This window comes from Cimex lectularius, unplaced genomic scaffold (genome assembly GCF_000648675.2).
Source record: "Cimex lectularius strain Harlan isolate CLEC.00 unplaced genomic scaffold, Clec_2.1 scaffold98, whole genome shotgun sequence".
In the NCBI taxonomy this organism is placed as follows: domain Eukaryota; kingdom Metazoa; phylum Arthropoda; class Insecta; order Hemiptera; family Cimicidae; genus Cimex; species Cimex lectularius.
Window position 1 is genome coordinate 526,235 of NW_019392897.1, and position 17,743 is coordinate 543,977.

The 17,743-nt window shown below is 34.8% G+C and overlaps 3 protein-coding genes across 3 annotated transcripts in view; 1 reads left to right on the forward strand and 2 right to left on the reverse strand.

Moving 5' to 3' along the window:
• The window catches only part of LOC106664289 (chaoptin), a 382,618-nt gene that overhangs the window by 102,946 nt on the left and 261,929 nt on the right, over positions 1–17,743 (reverse strand). Inside the window, exon 3 of the mRNA XM_014389884.2 lies at positions 2,487–2,637. Within this exon, the coding sequence (XP_014245370.1) occupies positions 2,487–2,637 (151 nt within the window). The remainder of the gene's footprint in view (positions 1–2,486; positions 2,638–17,743) is intronic.
• LOC106664291 lies at positions 13,398–14,172 on the reverse strand. Its single transcript, XM_014389886.2, has 3 exons — positions 13,923–14,172; positions 13,743–13,870; positions 13,398–13,689 (listed from the first exon to the last, which is right to left on the reverse strand). Exons 1-3 carry the CDS (start codon positions 14,158–14,160, stop codon positions 13,414–13,416), a joined length of 642 nt encoding a protein of 213 aa, XP_014245372.1. The 5' UTR covers positions 14,161–14,172; the 3' UTR covers positions 13,398–13,413.
• Positions 15,346–17,174, forward strand: LOC106664290 (granzyme K-like). The gene is made up of 2 exons (XM_014389885.2): positions 15,346–16,670; positions 16,991–17,174. Exon 1 carries the CDS (start codon positions 15,738–15,740, stop codon positions 16,617–16,619), a length of 882 nt encoding a protein of 293 aa, XP_014245371.1. The 5' UTR covers positions 15,346–15,737; the 3' UTR covers positions 16,620–16,670; positions 16,991–17,174.

Here is a 17,743-nt window from a genome sequence, read left to right on the forward strand (position 1 = left end):
CAACCTGTAACCGTTCGAATTTTCCCTGTTTCTGCCATTTTCAAATGTCGTGTAATCAGGATTGGATTCTCAGCGACTTATGAAGTGGTCACGGGGAGCTGTCTAATGAAGTGATACTTCTTTTACTTATTAAATACGTTTTAATGGTCAATTGACAAAGTTACTTTTTCAATTAATTATTATTTCTATGTAATGTCTTGGTTGAGATAAAAAAGAAAGAAGTAAATTGACCACCAAAACGTAAATGGATTAATAATATTTAAATCTATTAGGTTTCGTGGTCCGATTGACCAAATAAATTCGTTTCAATTAATTAATCTTTAATTAAGGTTTTGGTTGAGATAAACAAGTCAGTGACACGAGCGGGATTCGAACCCACGACCTTTTGCTAAATTCGCCGCTGCTCTACCACTTGAGCTATCATGACTTCGATCTATTCGACACCAACATCCCATCTCAACCATACCTTTTGAATTTTCCCTCCTTGTTGCCATTTTTCATCTTATCCCGCTCGTGACGCTGATTTTATTATCTCAACCAAAATCGTAATTAAAGATTAATTATTTGAAAATAATATTTAAAGTTGACATTGAAACTAATAAATTATAATAAAGTCAAAAAACCTTGCTAAAACCCCTTATAACTAAAGGTCCAACTTCTTCTATGTCCTGACTAGAAATTCCTTTCAGGTACTTTTGTGATCACTGAAATATTTACAAAAATTGCTTTTTTTATTTAATCTAAATTAGAGCTATTTACAGAACTATGTACACCGGTTGGACTGCTATGACTAGTACGAAGCCTTTTTTCACCCGTGTAGTGACCTCTACGAAGATTGGAACCTACGTAGATTATCTGCTGGTCGAACAACGAACATCATATCATGTATACTGTTACGATTTGATCATTGATCGCAAAATGCTCTAGAAATTTAAACATTGTCTATTTGGAAGGGTAATGTGAGAAAGATTGAATATCAGCAGAAATGCCTTTAAATCAATATATGGCCCACTCCGAATTACTGTAGATTACTATACCCCTTACGGCTATTACAATCCATTTTTCAATTGAATCGAAATACATGCTAAAATCAGCAAAGCCCGTATGTATTGGCTATTCAAATACCTAGCTTTGCTGATTTACGGCTTGAACGTGAAAAAGAGAGATTGGAAATCCATTGTTTTATCTTCGAACTGTTTTGTAATTTATTTATTTAAATCTCAAACATGTAAATGTGTTCCTAGAGAGTAAACAGTTTGGCCGATTTTTAACATGTACATCTTGGACATCTATCTATTATAGACCATAAGATGAACCTAATTTTGTAGTTAATTATTATTAATTTATTCCTATTATTTATTCTACAGGCGGTCAGAGATAATTTGTAATTGTAAAATGTCTTTAATATTTGACGAAAACGTGGAACTGTTTCAACTTTTTGGGCTGGTTATTTCCGATAAATTGCGTCGTTTTCTGTTTCAAGTGTGAAAAGATTTGCGAGCTGAAAATCTAAAATCAATGCTCGTATCAAATTTCGTGCATTGTTAATCCACGCGATACAAGATATTATCACATAATTGCCACTCGAAACCAATTCCACGTGAAATCTACTCATTTAAGAGGTGTGATTTTGCTCCGCTTTGAAATAACCGGTCAGGGGAAAAATCAGAAAGTAATGTACGTTTTGTATTATAATAATTGATTTTTTCACCGTCCAAAATTGTTGATTAACAAAAAGCAAAAGCAATATTACTTGTAACTAACTAATGTTACATCAGGCAAATCCTCCTTCTTTTTTCCGGTGTTAGCATTAAAATCGTAGCCGTAATTCGTTTGGAAGTGGTAGTTCTTCAATTTTTTCTTTAAAATCTTTTTTGTAGAGATTAGTGACCGTTAATCGATATCTGAATAACTTTACCATCTTTACGGACTGATCACCGGTTACTGTTAATATTACATATTTACAATTTGTAGGTTGAGATGGAGAGTTGGTGTCCGAGAGGATCGAAGTCACGATAGCTCAAGTGGTAGAGCAGCGGCGTATTTAGCCGACGGTCTTTGGTTCAAATCCCGCTCGTGACACTAACTTTTTCATTTCAACCAATACCATATATAAAGATTAATTAATTGAAAGAAATTATATATAAATATCATACATACATACAAAGGCTTTACTTTGTTTTATACCATCTGAAATTTCAAAGTGTAAACTGAATCTAATTATTTTGGACGTACAAAAATAAAATTTAAAAAAACCAAACACGCAGTCTTGGAATGAAATTATCATTGAAATTTCAAATTACAAACTGTTTAATAAAACTAACATGATTAATGATAAGTAAATGAGAAATAAAGAATTGAAAACGTCCGGTAAAGGATAATTTGAATTTATTTAAAATATTAAATATATTTTACGCTCAACCCAACCCTAACATTTAAACAGCGTTTGGCTTAAAACGTTAAGTACACTAAGTACGTTTCCTTACCTGGAAGCCTGGAAAGAGGCACGCCTAAGCAGGTGATGTCCCTGCTGTTATTACTGTGATGGTCAGGCGGGCTTTTACAGGTGCACATTGTGTTGAATTCGCAAGGGAAACATCCGACGACGCCACTCCACAAAACCACTAGCACCACCACCTGTAAAAACAATTTCATTTAATGGCCAATGAATAAAATTCCTTTCGCGTTTATTTAATTAAGAAGCCGACTTCTCATATAAAAAAATTAAATATCTTTCTATCCCGACTTCCTTCCCCATCCCTTCAAAAAGCAAGGTATATAAACATAAAACATGAAAATCTCACTGGCACTCTCAATACGACACCCAATAATGACACATCCACACAGAAAACACTTTGATTGTATCTAAAAATTTTAGCATTGTATATATTCATTTATTTCAAATCCTACAAGTAATTGTAAAATTTAAACAATGTTTATAAATCCCAGACTTGAAGATGGTCTCAATAAAGATCGAAACGTTGGCTCGATAAAGAAAATGTTTTTCTAAAGCCTACGTCACACCAGACAGCATCTCATGACCTCCAAATAATCATTGTCTACCGGTCACTATACACTGAGGTAAGGTTAAAAAATAGAAACCAACGAACAAAGGTATGACCATAATGATAATAACTGCAATTATTCAGAAATCGTGAGATGCGGTCTGGTGTGATGTAGGTTTCAGAATAACATTTTCTTTATCGTGCCAACGTTCCGATCTTTACTGAGATCATCTTCAGGTCCTGGGATTTACAAACATTGTTTACATTTAACAAATACATTTAGGATGTGGATAAATTCACTTTTCCACATCCTAAATTTATTTGTTAAATGTAAACAATGTTTGTAAATCCCAGGCCCTGAAGATGATCTCAATAAAGATCGAAACGTTGGCACGATAAAGAAAATCGTTATTAAAGAATTAAAAAATTAAAATTATCGTTTAACGGTCACTAATCACCACACGATAATAACTGCGTAAACATTAGACATAATATCAAATTCCTGATGAAGGGGAAGTATTCCTCACAAGGTTGACAAAGGAACTGATTGTATTCCACTAACGCCAATCACATCAATTCATATTTTTATTTAAATTCCGAAAGATTTTTTGTATAAGGATATTCGTGTATTAAATTGAAAAAATTTAAGTGGACACCAAAAAAATTGTTTCAATTAGAAAATTTATGGCTTAGTTCATTTAAGCAGGTGGTGCATTGTTTTTCCGAACGATCCTTTATTGCGTCGAAAAATACACTACCCTGAGTACCTAATTTTTTTAGCTGTATAGACGTAAGGAATAAGAATGTGGAGATCAAATAAAAAGTGCGCCGACACGCGCCCGTCTGTGAGTGAGTGTGTGTGTGTGTGTGTGTGTGTGCGCGTGCGCGTGTGTGTATGACATTTATAATTGGAATAAATGAACATCAAGTGAAGCTTTAAATGTGTTTAATCCAGTTTGAAACAGACCAGCAGGCAGCTGGTTGCCGGTTCAAATACGAGTGTCAAATGCAACTCTAAATAGTTCATATTCACGCTGGTCGGTGTTTTGACCTTCTGACCGACGCCCAGAAGCGGCTCCACTGATGGGAGTGATGTATCGTATGTACTTCGTCGCTAGCAATAAATACATAGACAGATAAAATAGGTGATTTTGAGGGAGTGAACGAAAACCAATAAATTTGTTGCTCCGCCACTAAAACGCATGTCGTTAATAATTTCCACTTGCTGATGGTTACATAATTATGGTAGTGCGATGTTATATTGGATGGGTATCGAGTAAATTGATTCTTATTAAGTAGTTTTGAAATAATTCATTTTGGTTTTCACATCGATACGGTTAGGGTTAAAAAAATTGCCAAACCATGTTTCAGAATAATGAATATATATCTGCACAAATGAGTGGTGTTTTGTGACCGTTGGTCAATAGTTATTCGGAGATCGTGAGATGCGGTCTGGTGTGACGTAGGTTTTAGAAAAACTTTTTCTTTATCGTGCCAAGGTTTTGATCTTTATTGAGATCATCGTCAGAGCCTTGTGTTGTCTGTATTTCAACAAAAAAGTTCTCTGATTAATAGCCGATGCGAATTTCTTCTCACTAATGGCGATGTGCTTGAGAATACTTTTTGCTTGATTTTTGTTCTTCTCGTGTAAAAATGTGTGGTGTTTTGTGATCGTTAGTCAATAATTATTCTGAGATCGTGAGATGCGGTCTGGTGTGACGTAGGTTTTAGAAAAACATTGGACACCGAGCAAATAGTATTCTGAAGGACATCGCCAACAATGAGAAGAAATCAGAGCCATCAATCAAAGAACTTTTTTGTTGAAATGCAGACAACACAAGGCCATGAAGATGATCTCAATAAAGATCGAAACATTGGCACGATAAAGAAAATGTTTTTTCTAAAACCTACGTCACACCAGACCGCATCTCACGATCTCCGAATAATTATCTGCATACAAATTATCATCAACTTTATACACAATAACACATACATATAAAGACATAAAAATAAACACATTCGTATAAACATCAACAACACTGAAACTTTAAAAGAAGACTAATTTAACCTGTATTGTCTTTACATGGATAACGGAAATGAAGTATTATAGTCTATCGTTCCCCGTGGTCCTTTAACTACAAGCAAACAGCTAATTGAACAGGGATTATTGATTCCGAAACTACAGTTTGGTCCGAGAAAGCTTAACACCTCTCGATGCAAAGCACAACACGTAATTTAATAAACCGAGCCGAAAGGGAAGAACAGGCTTGGCGAAATAATTAACCCCTTACCTTAGCACAACTTAGCCATGCGAACTTGGCAATCGTTTCTTCCCGATCGAAAACTTGCCCGAATGGTATTGTTTAAGGAACAGCAGCTGGCCTCCGGTCGGTATTTCAAACTTTCACGAATAAAAATGCGTTTTCAATTCGCCCCACACCATGTCGAGCCCATCGCTTTTGTTACCCCTGTGAGAAGAAACCGTTTGAAGATGGAAAGTTTCAATTTCACGAGTGTTTTTTGTTTTACAACTTTTTGACTTTACGTACAAATATACAATACAATATTGCATCGGTAGTGAGGTTCCATTCACTAATTCTTCATAAAACATTAGGGAAATCACGTTCACTATGTTTATTTAAAAAATGTAAAAAAAGTAAACGCTTAACAATTCATCCAATTGACAAGAACTTAATAAAATAATAAATATGATATAAGAAATGTAACAGATTGTCAGAAAAAATACTGAATAGTGGCTAATAGATGACACTATGTACATCAATACGCGGGAATAAACTCGCTATATGTCATTTTACAGCATTTTTTTTATGGAGAATGCAAAAATAAATAAATAAAAACTATCAAAGTTTATAAGTAACCAAAAACTTTCTAAAACCTTATTTCTCAAGTAAAGTAGGTCATAAATTTTTTTCACGAAAGTAATACGAAATTTTGTTTTAGTACCTCTAGAGACCCAAAATATACATGTTTCTTACAATTTAAATTTATCGATTTTTTGACCCCTAAAAGCTTTGTCTTTTTAAGAATTCGTCTCGGAATAACTGAGGGAAACGGCTATAATTCAAAATATCTAAAAATATTTTCATGTCAACAATACTATATGAAAGAAGAGAAACCTAGCTTTTTAACGACGTATGTACCGCAAAAATATATAACACATTTTTATAATAAAATACATAAAATAAGAATATATTTTTGTCAGAAATTAACCTCGTTTTTTTAAACGAATATCATAGTCCGATTGTAATGTTTGATACAGTTATTGACTGCATTTTATTTTTCAACAATTTCTTTAAAACGAATTATCAACCATGAAAATCGACCTTCTAGGTATTGAGAAAAATGATGTTAAACCTTGCGTTAGGAATGTTAGTCACGCAGAAGGGCGTCGAAATTGGAAGTGGAATAAGAGAGAAGAGGGATAGTAGATTAAGGTAAAAGAAAGAAAAATTTAAAAAAATCTCGGTTACAAATAAATTATAAATGAAATTTACATTTTAATAGTCCCTCCACCAATAATAAAACAAACAAAATTAGCTAAATTAAAAATTATTATTTCGCCTGCCTTAAATTTTTTTCTCCAAATCTAATTATGCTGGCACTCAATGTAGGGGTTAAGGGGCAAGGAGGTTTCGAGGCCGTGGTCGATTAAGAAAGACAACTTGGCGGGTTCTGGAGATGGAAATGTGTACAGAGGTCTCGATCAGTACGATTTGGATGGATCGGGAGGTTGGTGTGAAAGATTCCGACTCGAGAACGGAATAGTTCGTTGACAAAAGGAATGTTCGTTGTGGATAATGAGGTTAGTGACGAGTAAGGGACGATTTATCTTTGAAATTTTGATTGGAAGGATTGCTGGAATTTGGATAGCAGAACAGATCCACTACATTGTCAGTGACCTTTGATTACACCGATTAGATGCGCTGGATAGCTTGCCAGAACCCCACAGATCCACTGCGTTATGTCTAATGAGGTCGCATTGAAGTCTTGTGTATGGTTAATTTAGTGTTGGCGGTCAAATGGATTTCGGTCCTAGAAATCTTCTTATCCATATCTTCTGTTAAGTTGTTAAGTCTTCAGTGGGGATTCCAAGTCAGTCTGCTGTCTAGGTATTTGTCTAAGTATTTGACTGAATGATCATCTGTACGTCTTCGGGGAGGCGAAGCTGTTTTGAATATCCTAAACCCTGAGACCGCACCCCTTTTTCTTCGATGTTGATTAGTGCAGTTCAGTAGTACATCCAACAGTGAAAAAATATTCATGCGGAAGTTTACAGAAAATGGTCAAAACTTGGATTTGACCTCATTGTCGTAATTGTAGCGTTAGAAAACACTTAGATATCAACTCTCACGGAAATCGGTGTAATTTAACTTTTTAACTGATAATTTCGAAGACCTGCTGCGTGACTGACATTCTTAGTGCAAGTCTAACCTCTTGTTTCTCAAAACCTAGGAAACCTATCTTCATGGTTGATCATTAGTTTTAAAGAAATTGCCAAATGAATTTTATAACTGTATCAAGTATTAAAATCGGACTACTATTTTCATTTAAAAAACGAGGTTAATTTCTGACAAACATATTTTCTTGCAGAAATCTTTTATATATTTTTATGGTACATACGTCGTTAAAAGGTTTATGTTCTTTCAGGTTCAAATGTTTGACTTTAAAATCCTTATAGCCGTTTTGAAATTATAGACATTCCAATCAGATATTCCGAGTACGATTTTTTAAAAACCGGAGATATTGTAGTGCTAAAAAACAATAAATTTAGATTTAAACAAAAAAAATTATTTAGGCGTCTTTCGCGGGAGTAAAACGAAAATAAATTATGACCTAGGTTAAATGAAAAATATTTGTTTTTAGAACTTTTTTGATTAGAGATAAACGTTGATAGCTTTTTATTGCAATCCACATAAAAATGCTGTAAAATGATATATTCACACAGTTGATTTGAGAAAACAGAACGGCGAAATAAAAATATTCAAAAACTGAAAATTTCAGCTTTTAAACATATTTTTGGCGAAACTTGGGCCAATTTCACAATTAATGGCGGATAGGAGTCCAATATTTTGGAGTGTACAATCGCCAAAAAAATTTGATACAAATCCGTGACACATGAACCTGGTCTTTCAGGATGGACCTTTGTAAGAGCGACCTATCGTTTATGTAAATTCGTCTATTGGTCCTTCTATGGCTAATTGTTTGGTACGATGACGACCATTGTATCAATGTTCACATTAACGAAAAAACCATAAATCAAGTAATTTATAGAGTCTGGTCAATAAAAGAAATATCAATAAATAGTTATAACACTTAATTATATTTTATTTTTGTAATATATAATACACACTATACTTTTGTAAGATATAAAAATAAACGAATCTTTTTCAGCATTGATTTCAATAACGTAATAGATCAAAATGATAGAAAATTGAATGAAGGGCTTCGTATGACACAGTTTATGGTGGCACCCAAAGAACTACGACGATCAGACAGGCGGGGAGTTACACCCTGTCATTTACTTTACATCAATGAAAATTGTGAGACTAAAAGTTCGAGATAGCCTTAAGATTGCCTCCAAACATATAGAAAAAATAGGAAAATCAATAAAAAGAAATCGCATCTGAACAATAAATAAATAATTGCCTGGAAAGGAATTTGGCATTTCTTCCAACAATAAATTCCTAATTCTGTTTGTTACTGTTTGTTAAGGAAAAAAATACATGATAATTATTTGGAGATCGTGAGATGCGGTCTGGTGTGACATAGGTTTTAGAAAAACGTTTTCTTTATCGTGCCAACGTTTCGATCTTTATTGAGACAATCTTCAGGGCTCAATGTGTTTGTTTTCCGTGTAGATTGTCATTTTTGTGGGTCGGATTGATAGTGCCCTACGTCACACCAGACCGCGTCTCAAGATCTTCAAATAATCATTACCTAACGGTCATTAAAAACCACACATTTACATGACAACTTGACACACCAACTATATTTTTGATAGTTATTCAGATATTGTACAATACTGTAGTAATGTATTAATACTGCTTATTGGGAGAAAAATTAGTTCTTTTGATAATTATGGAGTATACAAATACAATATTTTTTTTAAAGTGTGGAGTTTAGTGACCGTTAGTTAATGATTTTTTGTAGATCGTGAGATGCTGTCTGGTGAGACTTAGGTTTTAGAAAAACATTTTCTTTATCGTGCCAACGTTTCTATCTTTATTGAACCCTGAAGATGATCTCAATATAGATCGAAACGTTGGCATCATAAAGATAATGCTTTTCTAAAACGTACGTCACACCAGACGATCTCACGATCTTCAAATAATCATTTCTTTTAAAGTTCAGATTTAGTTACAATGGCAAAAACGCCAATATGATTTAAAAAAATTATAAATTTGATGAAATATACCCTTGGAGAATTTAATAATACAGGCGCTTTTTCAAGCTCTTTTTTTAAAATCATTTGTGGGATATAGCTTAGAGATAAGAGATAGAATTGTCGAAAAAATACTAGGTGATTTTATAACATACAGCACCGTTCTGTATATTTATTGTTTTCTTTAAACTGGTTTGTGGATATGTTAATATTATTTTTATTACAAAAATAAGCTTAGTAATGTTTATACTACTTCTCTGATACTATTTCATATTACGCTGTTTGAAGGAAGCATGGTAGAAAGAAAAGTTTTATAAGTGTTGTAGTTATTCAAAAATTTATTTCACGTTAAAAAGTACATTTTTGAAGGAGTGGTTACATGTTGTGATCACTTTCCTTGAATGTACATCGCATAAACGAACGATGAATAACGTTAAAAGCTCAAAGACATCAAGTATGCTTATGACAGCGAGTGTTTTATGCGAGAATTTAAGTAAGAACTCCGTACCTGTTCTAATAAGTCAATGTTGTTAACAGCAGGAAATGAGATCCGCCCCGAATGTTTAATAACATTAAAATGGAGAAGTTTAGTTTTCATTTAAGTAATGGACGCCCTTGTAAATTTTCATTACGTCTGTTCATTAACACATGCCGTGTAGTAGATTAGAAATTTTTTTATCACTTATTATGCCTTCTTTGAATGTTCATTAGGCTAACGCTGTATGTGTATAAAGCTTGTTAGCATGGAATGGGTCTCTGACAAAAAGTTTGTTTTTAAATGCCTGAGAAATTAGGCCAATTACATTTCCATGCCACTTCCTTTTTTCCTTTTGTAATTGTAATATTTTAAAAAAGGTAACCAAAAATCGAATTTATATAAAAATTAAACCTTAAAAGAATTGGACTATAAGTCTGTTAATTGTGCGTGTAAAATATGTAATATAAAAACATTTTGATCGACCCGGAATTACAGCTGTTCGGTATTCGTAAGGCGTGTTCTTATTCAATTGACACCTTTCCCAAGTGTTATAAGCCCAAGATATAAGCCGTAATACGAAACAGCAGTCGGATCTCTGGACCAGCCCTTAAAAGTTGATCGGGGGCTGTTTGAGACTGGTGAAGGACCAGAAATGAACCTTTAATGGAATGGTCCGCCTCATTGGATGGCCGACTGTTATGATGGGCATAACATTTCCCCGGTACCACTTACCTCCGTGAATAATTCAAGCCCGCCTTCCACCCTAGGTCCTCTCCCTCCAGGGGTGATAATACAATTTTATCAAAATCGTTAATGACCACTTTATGAACCTCTTTTTCATGTGGCCGTAAGATTTTATTTGCGACAATTATCGTGGCCCAGAACAGTTTCGATGGTCCTAATCGAAAACCGTCCTTGTTATTGATGCTCAATCGTTGTGTGTTTGAAACAAGTGCCGTTATTTAAGGTGCTGCCAATCGTGAAATTCGCTTTTGTCTTATGTCTGATATAACAAAGCATGTAAGTATTTCTTAACGAAATACCTAATTAAACAAATTAAATTACTAATTAAAATTAAATATTTTTGGTTTAACTTGTTTTTTTCCAGTGCGTAACCCCTCTAGATTTTGACTCATACAGAAGAAACTATACAAACAACCAAGCAGAGGGAAAGGTCTTTAATGCTTTAATGAGGTGAAATGAGAAATTTGATAGATGACTAGTAGAAAAACACAGATGCAGACAACACAAGGCCAATCAAAGGCCTTCAATAAAGATCGAAACGTTGGCACGATAAAGAAAATGTTTTTCTGAAACCTACATCACTCCAGATCGCATCTCACGATTTCTGAATAATCATCGACTAACGATCACTAAGCAATTTTTACAATTAAGGTTGTTTCGTAAAAACTGGACGCAATGCAAATTATTAACATTAATTAGTTAATAGTTCAACGTAATAATAATATATGTGGGCGGTCAAAGCTCAAGAATGGTAAAATCTAAGAAAATTTAATGGCCGATAAAATAGATAAGGGAGCTGCAATAGACACGTTTATGTCGGTAAATTTTTTCAAAGTGCCTCCTATGACGAAAGAAAGGGCATGGAACAAGGTCTCCAGAAGTATCAAGAAGTGTTGGCATGTTGCAAAAGCGTATTTTTCAAATGTGCAGTCCTAACAAAAAAATTAAGTCTGTTCATATCAAGTTTTTGCTCAAGAACCGGTAAGAACGAAGCCAACTGACGTTTTAATAATATTAAGAGGCGTGTGTGACTCTTCAAACATGACCATTTATCATTTGTAATTCTAATATTGTAAAAAGATATAAATGACGGGTCTGAAATGCTTAGTTTGGCTATATCCCTTAATGAAATTAATTTGTCAAAGGAAAAGGAAAATTTTATGAAATGCATCTAAGTTAACCTAAATGGACTCTAAACTGTAAGTGCTAATTACTTAATGTCAACCCAATGATTATGTTATTTAAATAATCATCAATTACAGTTTAATTAAAAGTATACTAATTCAAAATATAACAGCATTTGATCATTTGTTGTCAAAATAGTGATTAAAACTGCATAGAAGAAAGATGTGTAACAAATAATTTCAAGCTTGTGAGGCGTACGCTTAAATGGAGTACTTAAATACAACAATAAAATTAAATTAAAATTAAATGATATACAACAATAAAATACGATATTACAAAAATACTTTGGACAAAAATATGTAGAAAAAAGTTAACGATTAAAAATCATAGTTGTTAGGTGAAGTGACTATAATAAAACAAGTAATTATGGTCCATAAATGATACTCCATCGATTGCCTCAAAATAACATCTCTAGTGTAAGTTAATAAACTTATATTTTACATTATATCAACATCAGTTTATTATCTTTCTCTCTATTGAATAAATAGATGAATAAACATTTGAAGAGATGAAAGCGAAATCATTAGGAAGGATTAATTAATATTTTGTTTAAAAAATAAAATAAAAACATTTTAAAAAATTCAGACAGCCATTGTTGTTTTGATGCTTTATCGAAGATCTTTTGAATAAATTATAAAGAGGTCTAAAGCCGGGAACACACTTACCCGATGCAATGCAATGGGACGCTATCCGATGCTGCAGATGCAAATCCAAAGTCCATTTTCCATAAGGTTGTATCACCCCCGTGCACAACTGCCCGATTCTACGCTACTCTACCCTACTCTACGCTATGCGCTCTCCATTGTCCAGATTTTCGTCGGGTAGCACCGAGTATAGTCAGATACGAAAGAACCGGACACTCATATTTTTATTCAAACTACATGTATTATTGTCGATATATTATTTACAACATTATAATTTTAATAAAAACCAAATTAAATTCATGAGTTTTTATAAAGATTTAATCATGATAGGCAGAAAATTTATCAAAACACAGGAATAACTTTATTTAAAACAATTAAATTTAACTAACAATTTATTACATGGTTCTGCTCATAAAATTTAACTAACAATTTATTTATTTTTGTTGCGATTGTGATACTGATTATTGAGATACACGCATGTGACTATACGTGGCGTGCGCTTGACGTCGAATAGATGTGCACACCCTGCCAAAACGAAGCAAGGCGTCGGGTAGCATCGGGTAAGTGTGTTCCCGGCTTTAGTGTTGAAATTATGAAGGTGAGTTTCGATATTCTTGTAGAAAATGTATGCATGACGTTTCCTTTCTAATTACCAGACAAATAATTAACCCTCCGACCTACGGAAGGGATTGGTTTCGTATCCGGGAGGATTGTTCAAGTTGGCGGTTTAGTTTAGACGACGCGAAAGGGGATTAGAGGAAGAGCGGGTTTGAAGGAGCAACTTCAAAGTAGCAAGTTCTTAACTTGTATCCATTAACATTGTAAAGCCATTAACTTGCAAATTGTGTGAACATACACAGAGCACTTGTCCGGACATTGGAATGCACCTTTTGTGTGGTGTTTCGAGAAAATCGGCCGAAAAGAGAAGCACCGTACAGTCCCTGGTTAATTTTTTTATTTATAATTACTCAAATAAGCAGGCCGTGGTGGTAGTTCCGGGAGTTCGTCGGACTCGATGCCCGAGCTGAAATCGTCGGACGAGGTCAAAGAATCGGCGATGTCTGGCGGCAGTTCGTGACGATTGAGCCATTTTTTCTTCTCTTCGTTCCTCTTCTTACGTTCAGAGGTGACTTTCTGCCACCAAAGAGATTCCGGCAGCGTCTTTGTATTCGTGTCTTCTTCTTCTGGTTCTTCTTTCAACCGAGAGAAATTGACTTGCGTGATTTTCAGCTGTAACATATTACATTTTTCTAACCAAATGGTATACATAAACACCACGGTACCTGTTTTAAAATGAATCCCCAGTCGTATATGATTGAATCGTAGGCCTTCGTGGTCGGTGCGGACAGGAAAATTTCAATAGCCGATTCAATGTCACGGATGTGGTTACGGCAGAGCATCCTGGCCTGAGCTGCGAAAAAGGTTCGTTAATTTGGAAGCGAATCTTGGGAGGGTTGATGTACCTGTCGTCCTGAAAATGGTCCTTTCCTGCTTAAGTGGATATCTCCTACTCGCGAGAGCGTTGTTCCATTTCGTCATAAGTTCGTTCAAAGTAATTTTCTCTTGAACGATTTTCTCTTTGATCTCTTTGATTTCTTCAATCTCTGTTTTCAAATTATCTCTAGTTGTAATGAATAGTGCGTCCATTTTTGAATAACTAATAAACCCATATGACACGAATTTTGACTTGTTTTTCAACATATGACATTTCTTGTGAGGAATTCACGATGATGTCTAATAAAAAAACTGACAATTACTGAGGCCCTTTTAGACCTATATTAATCCTATATCTCTCAATAATATAAAAAAGTTTTGGCTGATGTGTAAGAGAGAAGGACTTATACAATTTTAAAGATGTAGAAAGAGAGAAGAATAGTGGGAGGGTAACGCAACGTTTGAATAAAATTGTTCACTTCTTTCATTAATTTTCAGTTTAACATTTAAGGAACCAACAACAGCCATTTAATAAATTGTTTGTTTAAATAAAATTATTCCGGTGTTTTGATAAATTTTCTTCCTAACCATCATAATTAAATAATTTTTGTAGAAACTTATGAATTTTTGATCTCGTTTAATGTGGCTTACATTAAAATAGGAATGTTGTAATTAATATAACGACAAAATTACATATGCTTAGTTTGAAATAAACTACAAAAAAATGAGTGTCATTTTCTGAAGCTGCTCGACGAAAATGGTGTAATTGTATGAGCAAAACCATGAAATAAATTGTTAGTTAAATTGTATGTGTAAAACCGTGTAATAAATTGTTAGTTAAATTCATTATATCAAACAATAGTATTCCGGTGTTTTGATCAATTTTCTACGAAACCATTAAATTAATTTTTTTTAAATAAAACTTAATGAATTTTTGATCCCAGTTCCTTTTGGGTTATATTGAAATAAGTATGTTGTAATTAATATAACGGCTATAATACATGTAGTTGGAATAAAAGTCTGAGTATCCGGTTCTTTTGTCTTGGACTTTGGATCGGGTAGCTTCGCATAGCTTTGCCTCGGGTGTGTTTCCCGTTTAAAACTGTTGTGAGGTAGAGTAGTGTTGTTTTATGCCGTTATTAAATGTATTTCATATTTCAGTGCTATGTTTTGTGCGAGATGTTTGGTACTATTTTCACCTCTTATATAAAAATGGATATAACCGTGGCGGAATAATATTTGCGCTATAAGGTGATAGTAAATAGTGTTTTAGTTTTTATCATGTTTGATTACTTGGTTAGCTTAAGAATGGGGTGCTTCTTTGAGTACCTACGTCGTCTTAGTTGTGCCAAGGTAGAGTTTTCAGATGATGGTAAAGCATTAGTATAAATAAGTTTTTTTTTTTTTTAATAAATTAAAGGCTGCAACCTTATTGGTCATTAAGCCTTGAGTATTTGCAAGTCAAAGGCGCAGCCCGGCCCCCTCTGAGCGAGGCCCTCGCAGACCCCGGCGCAGTGGCAGCCCCAGGCATGGAAAGAACGGAACCACATGGATTTCTCGCAACTGATGCTTTTAGTCTTAATATTGCGCGCAGGACTTTATCGAGGAGGGGTCGGTATCTAGTCACCATCGACACCTTCTCTAAGCTCGCTGGAGATTCCTTGACCTCAGAGTCCGGGGAGGCACCCCTCAATCCAGCCCAAGACCGACCAGAACCCGAGGCCCCGCACGGGCGTCGCCAGAAGTAATAAATAATTTAAAGAAGTTTAAAAATTATAAAAGGAAAAACCTGAATGAAGATTAAAAGAAAAAATCACATGTTTTAAACTCACAGTATTATTGCAATGTACGTATTTAATAAGTATTTGGTATTTGTTACATCTTCACTTTTACTCTTCAGTTCCCAATGCTCTTGCACAAAGAAGATAATCAATGGTCGCACTGCTCTCGAGGGAGAATTTCCATTCGTGGTCAGCATCCAGTGGAAAACCATATATCTCCAAAGGTGTGGTGGAGTGATCGTAAACAGGAATTTTATAATTTCCGCTTGCCACTGTTTTCGCATATTCAACAAAGAAGGCCAAGGGGAACCCATCGAGTTGACCCATCTGTTCGTTACTGCGGGTAGCCTAAATAGGAATCCAATCAAGCCCGCAGTGACACGCTCCTTGGAATTGGCCTTTACCCATCCCAATTGCTACATGTCCGCGGTCATCAGCTACGACATCGCCTTGGCCAAGGTAACCATCCCGTTTCAGTGGAATCCCCGACTTAGGCCCGCCTCTTTCACTTCCTTGGACAAAGATGAGATAATGCTGAGGGTGAAGAGCCACGTACAGAACAAGACCATCTGCCAGACCGTCGGCTGGGGCCTGAAAGTGAGACCGCTCTACGAAGGAGAGCAGGGTGGGATCTTCGCGATGGCCTTACAAGTCGTTGACGCTAGGGTGTTTTCCTGGGATTTCTGCCACGAGGTCATATGCAACCAGAACCCGCTGTTATGCAGGCTAGAATACCTCTACCCGATGGTCTGTGCTCAGGGCGTGACCCACCTGAGCGACGTCTGCATCGGAGATTCGGGGGGCCCTTTGGTCTGCGCCGACGAAGTATACGCGATTGTCTCATGGGGCCAGTCATGCTTATCTGGAGATGTTCCGGTTATGTACCAGCCGATTTACGACGCACTAGACCTATTCGGGAACATACTCTTGCAAAAGCATTATTAACATTGCCTAAAAACATATGATTTGTTTTTTATTGTTCTTCACTTTGATATGGTATGATTTTGTTGATATATTTTTTGAAACGCTATCTACATTTTCTCCAAAGGTTTAATACATTTTTGAAATTATCTTTTCGATATAGTATTCGTAACAATTTATTTATTAAAAGAAATTCAAAATTAAATGTACTTACTTTTTATTTTTTCATTACCGTTTGCATTAGAAGCATCCTGTGCTGAGGAGAAAAGGTGTAATTTAATTTAGGTGTTACTCAGAACAAAATATAAAGTGTTTAAAATAGTTTGGACTGCCCTATCTGGCAGGGTGGTCGCTTCCCCAGCTGAAAGTCTGAAATCCTTTTTTCCTGTTTTTAGGCATGCGAATGCACGTAACTTAATGGGAGTACGTAACAACCAATCAAACGCGAGAACATTGTTGAGAGACAACGTTGAAACTTTAAACCATTCATAAGAAGGGTATAAAGAGCAATTATGGAGTTAGTGAACGAAACATAGAATATAAAATTAGAATAGAAAATAGAAAATAAAAAAAAGACTACACACGAGCTCTCCTTTGAGTTACCTATTTATTAGTTTTCTTATAAACTGGTATAACTAAACGTCTTCTTGCTTGTCGAGTCCTTTCTGTTATTTTTGATTGACTTCTGACAGTACCTTTACAAATAAACTAAAAATCATAATAATAAACACCCTCATAATGTCGGACTGTAATTCGAGCCTATAGCCGAGAACACACTTACCCGATGCTACCCGACGCCTTGCCACGTTTTGGTAGGGTGTGCACATCTATTCGACGTCAAGCTCACGCTAAGTACAGTCCCAAAGCGTGTACCACAAATAAGTATCACAATCGCAACGCCTCTTTTGTTCTTAATGCATTATTTTGAGCAAAACCATGTAATAAATAGTTGTTAATTTTAATTGTTTAAAATAAAGTTATTCCGGTGTTTTGATAAATTTTCTGCCTAACCATCATAATTAAACAAATTTTATAAAAACTCATGAATTTTTGATCTCGTTTAATTTGAATTATATCAAAATAACAATGTTGTAATTAATATAACGACAAAATTACATATACATAATTTGAAATAAACTACAAAAAAT

Excerpts from the sequence above, each read along its gene's own strand:
- LOC106664291 (XM_014389886.2), bottom strand. The coding sequence starts at position 14,160 with ATGTTGAAAAACAAGTCAAAATTCGTGTCATATGGGTTTATTAGTTAT. Across the intron at positions 13,871-13,922 it reads GACCATTTTCAGGACGACAG|CTCAGGCCAGGATGCTCTGC; the intron begins GTACATCAACCC and ends CCTTTTTCGCAG. Across the intron at positions 13,690-13,742 it reads GGGGATTCATTTTAAAACAG|CTGAAAATCACGCAAGTCAA; the intron begins GTACCGTGGTGT and ends AATATGTTACAG.
- LOC106664290 (XM_014389885.2), top strand. The coding sequence starts at position 15,738 with ATGTACGTATTTAATAAGTATTTGGTATTTGTTACATCTTCACTTTTA.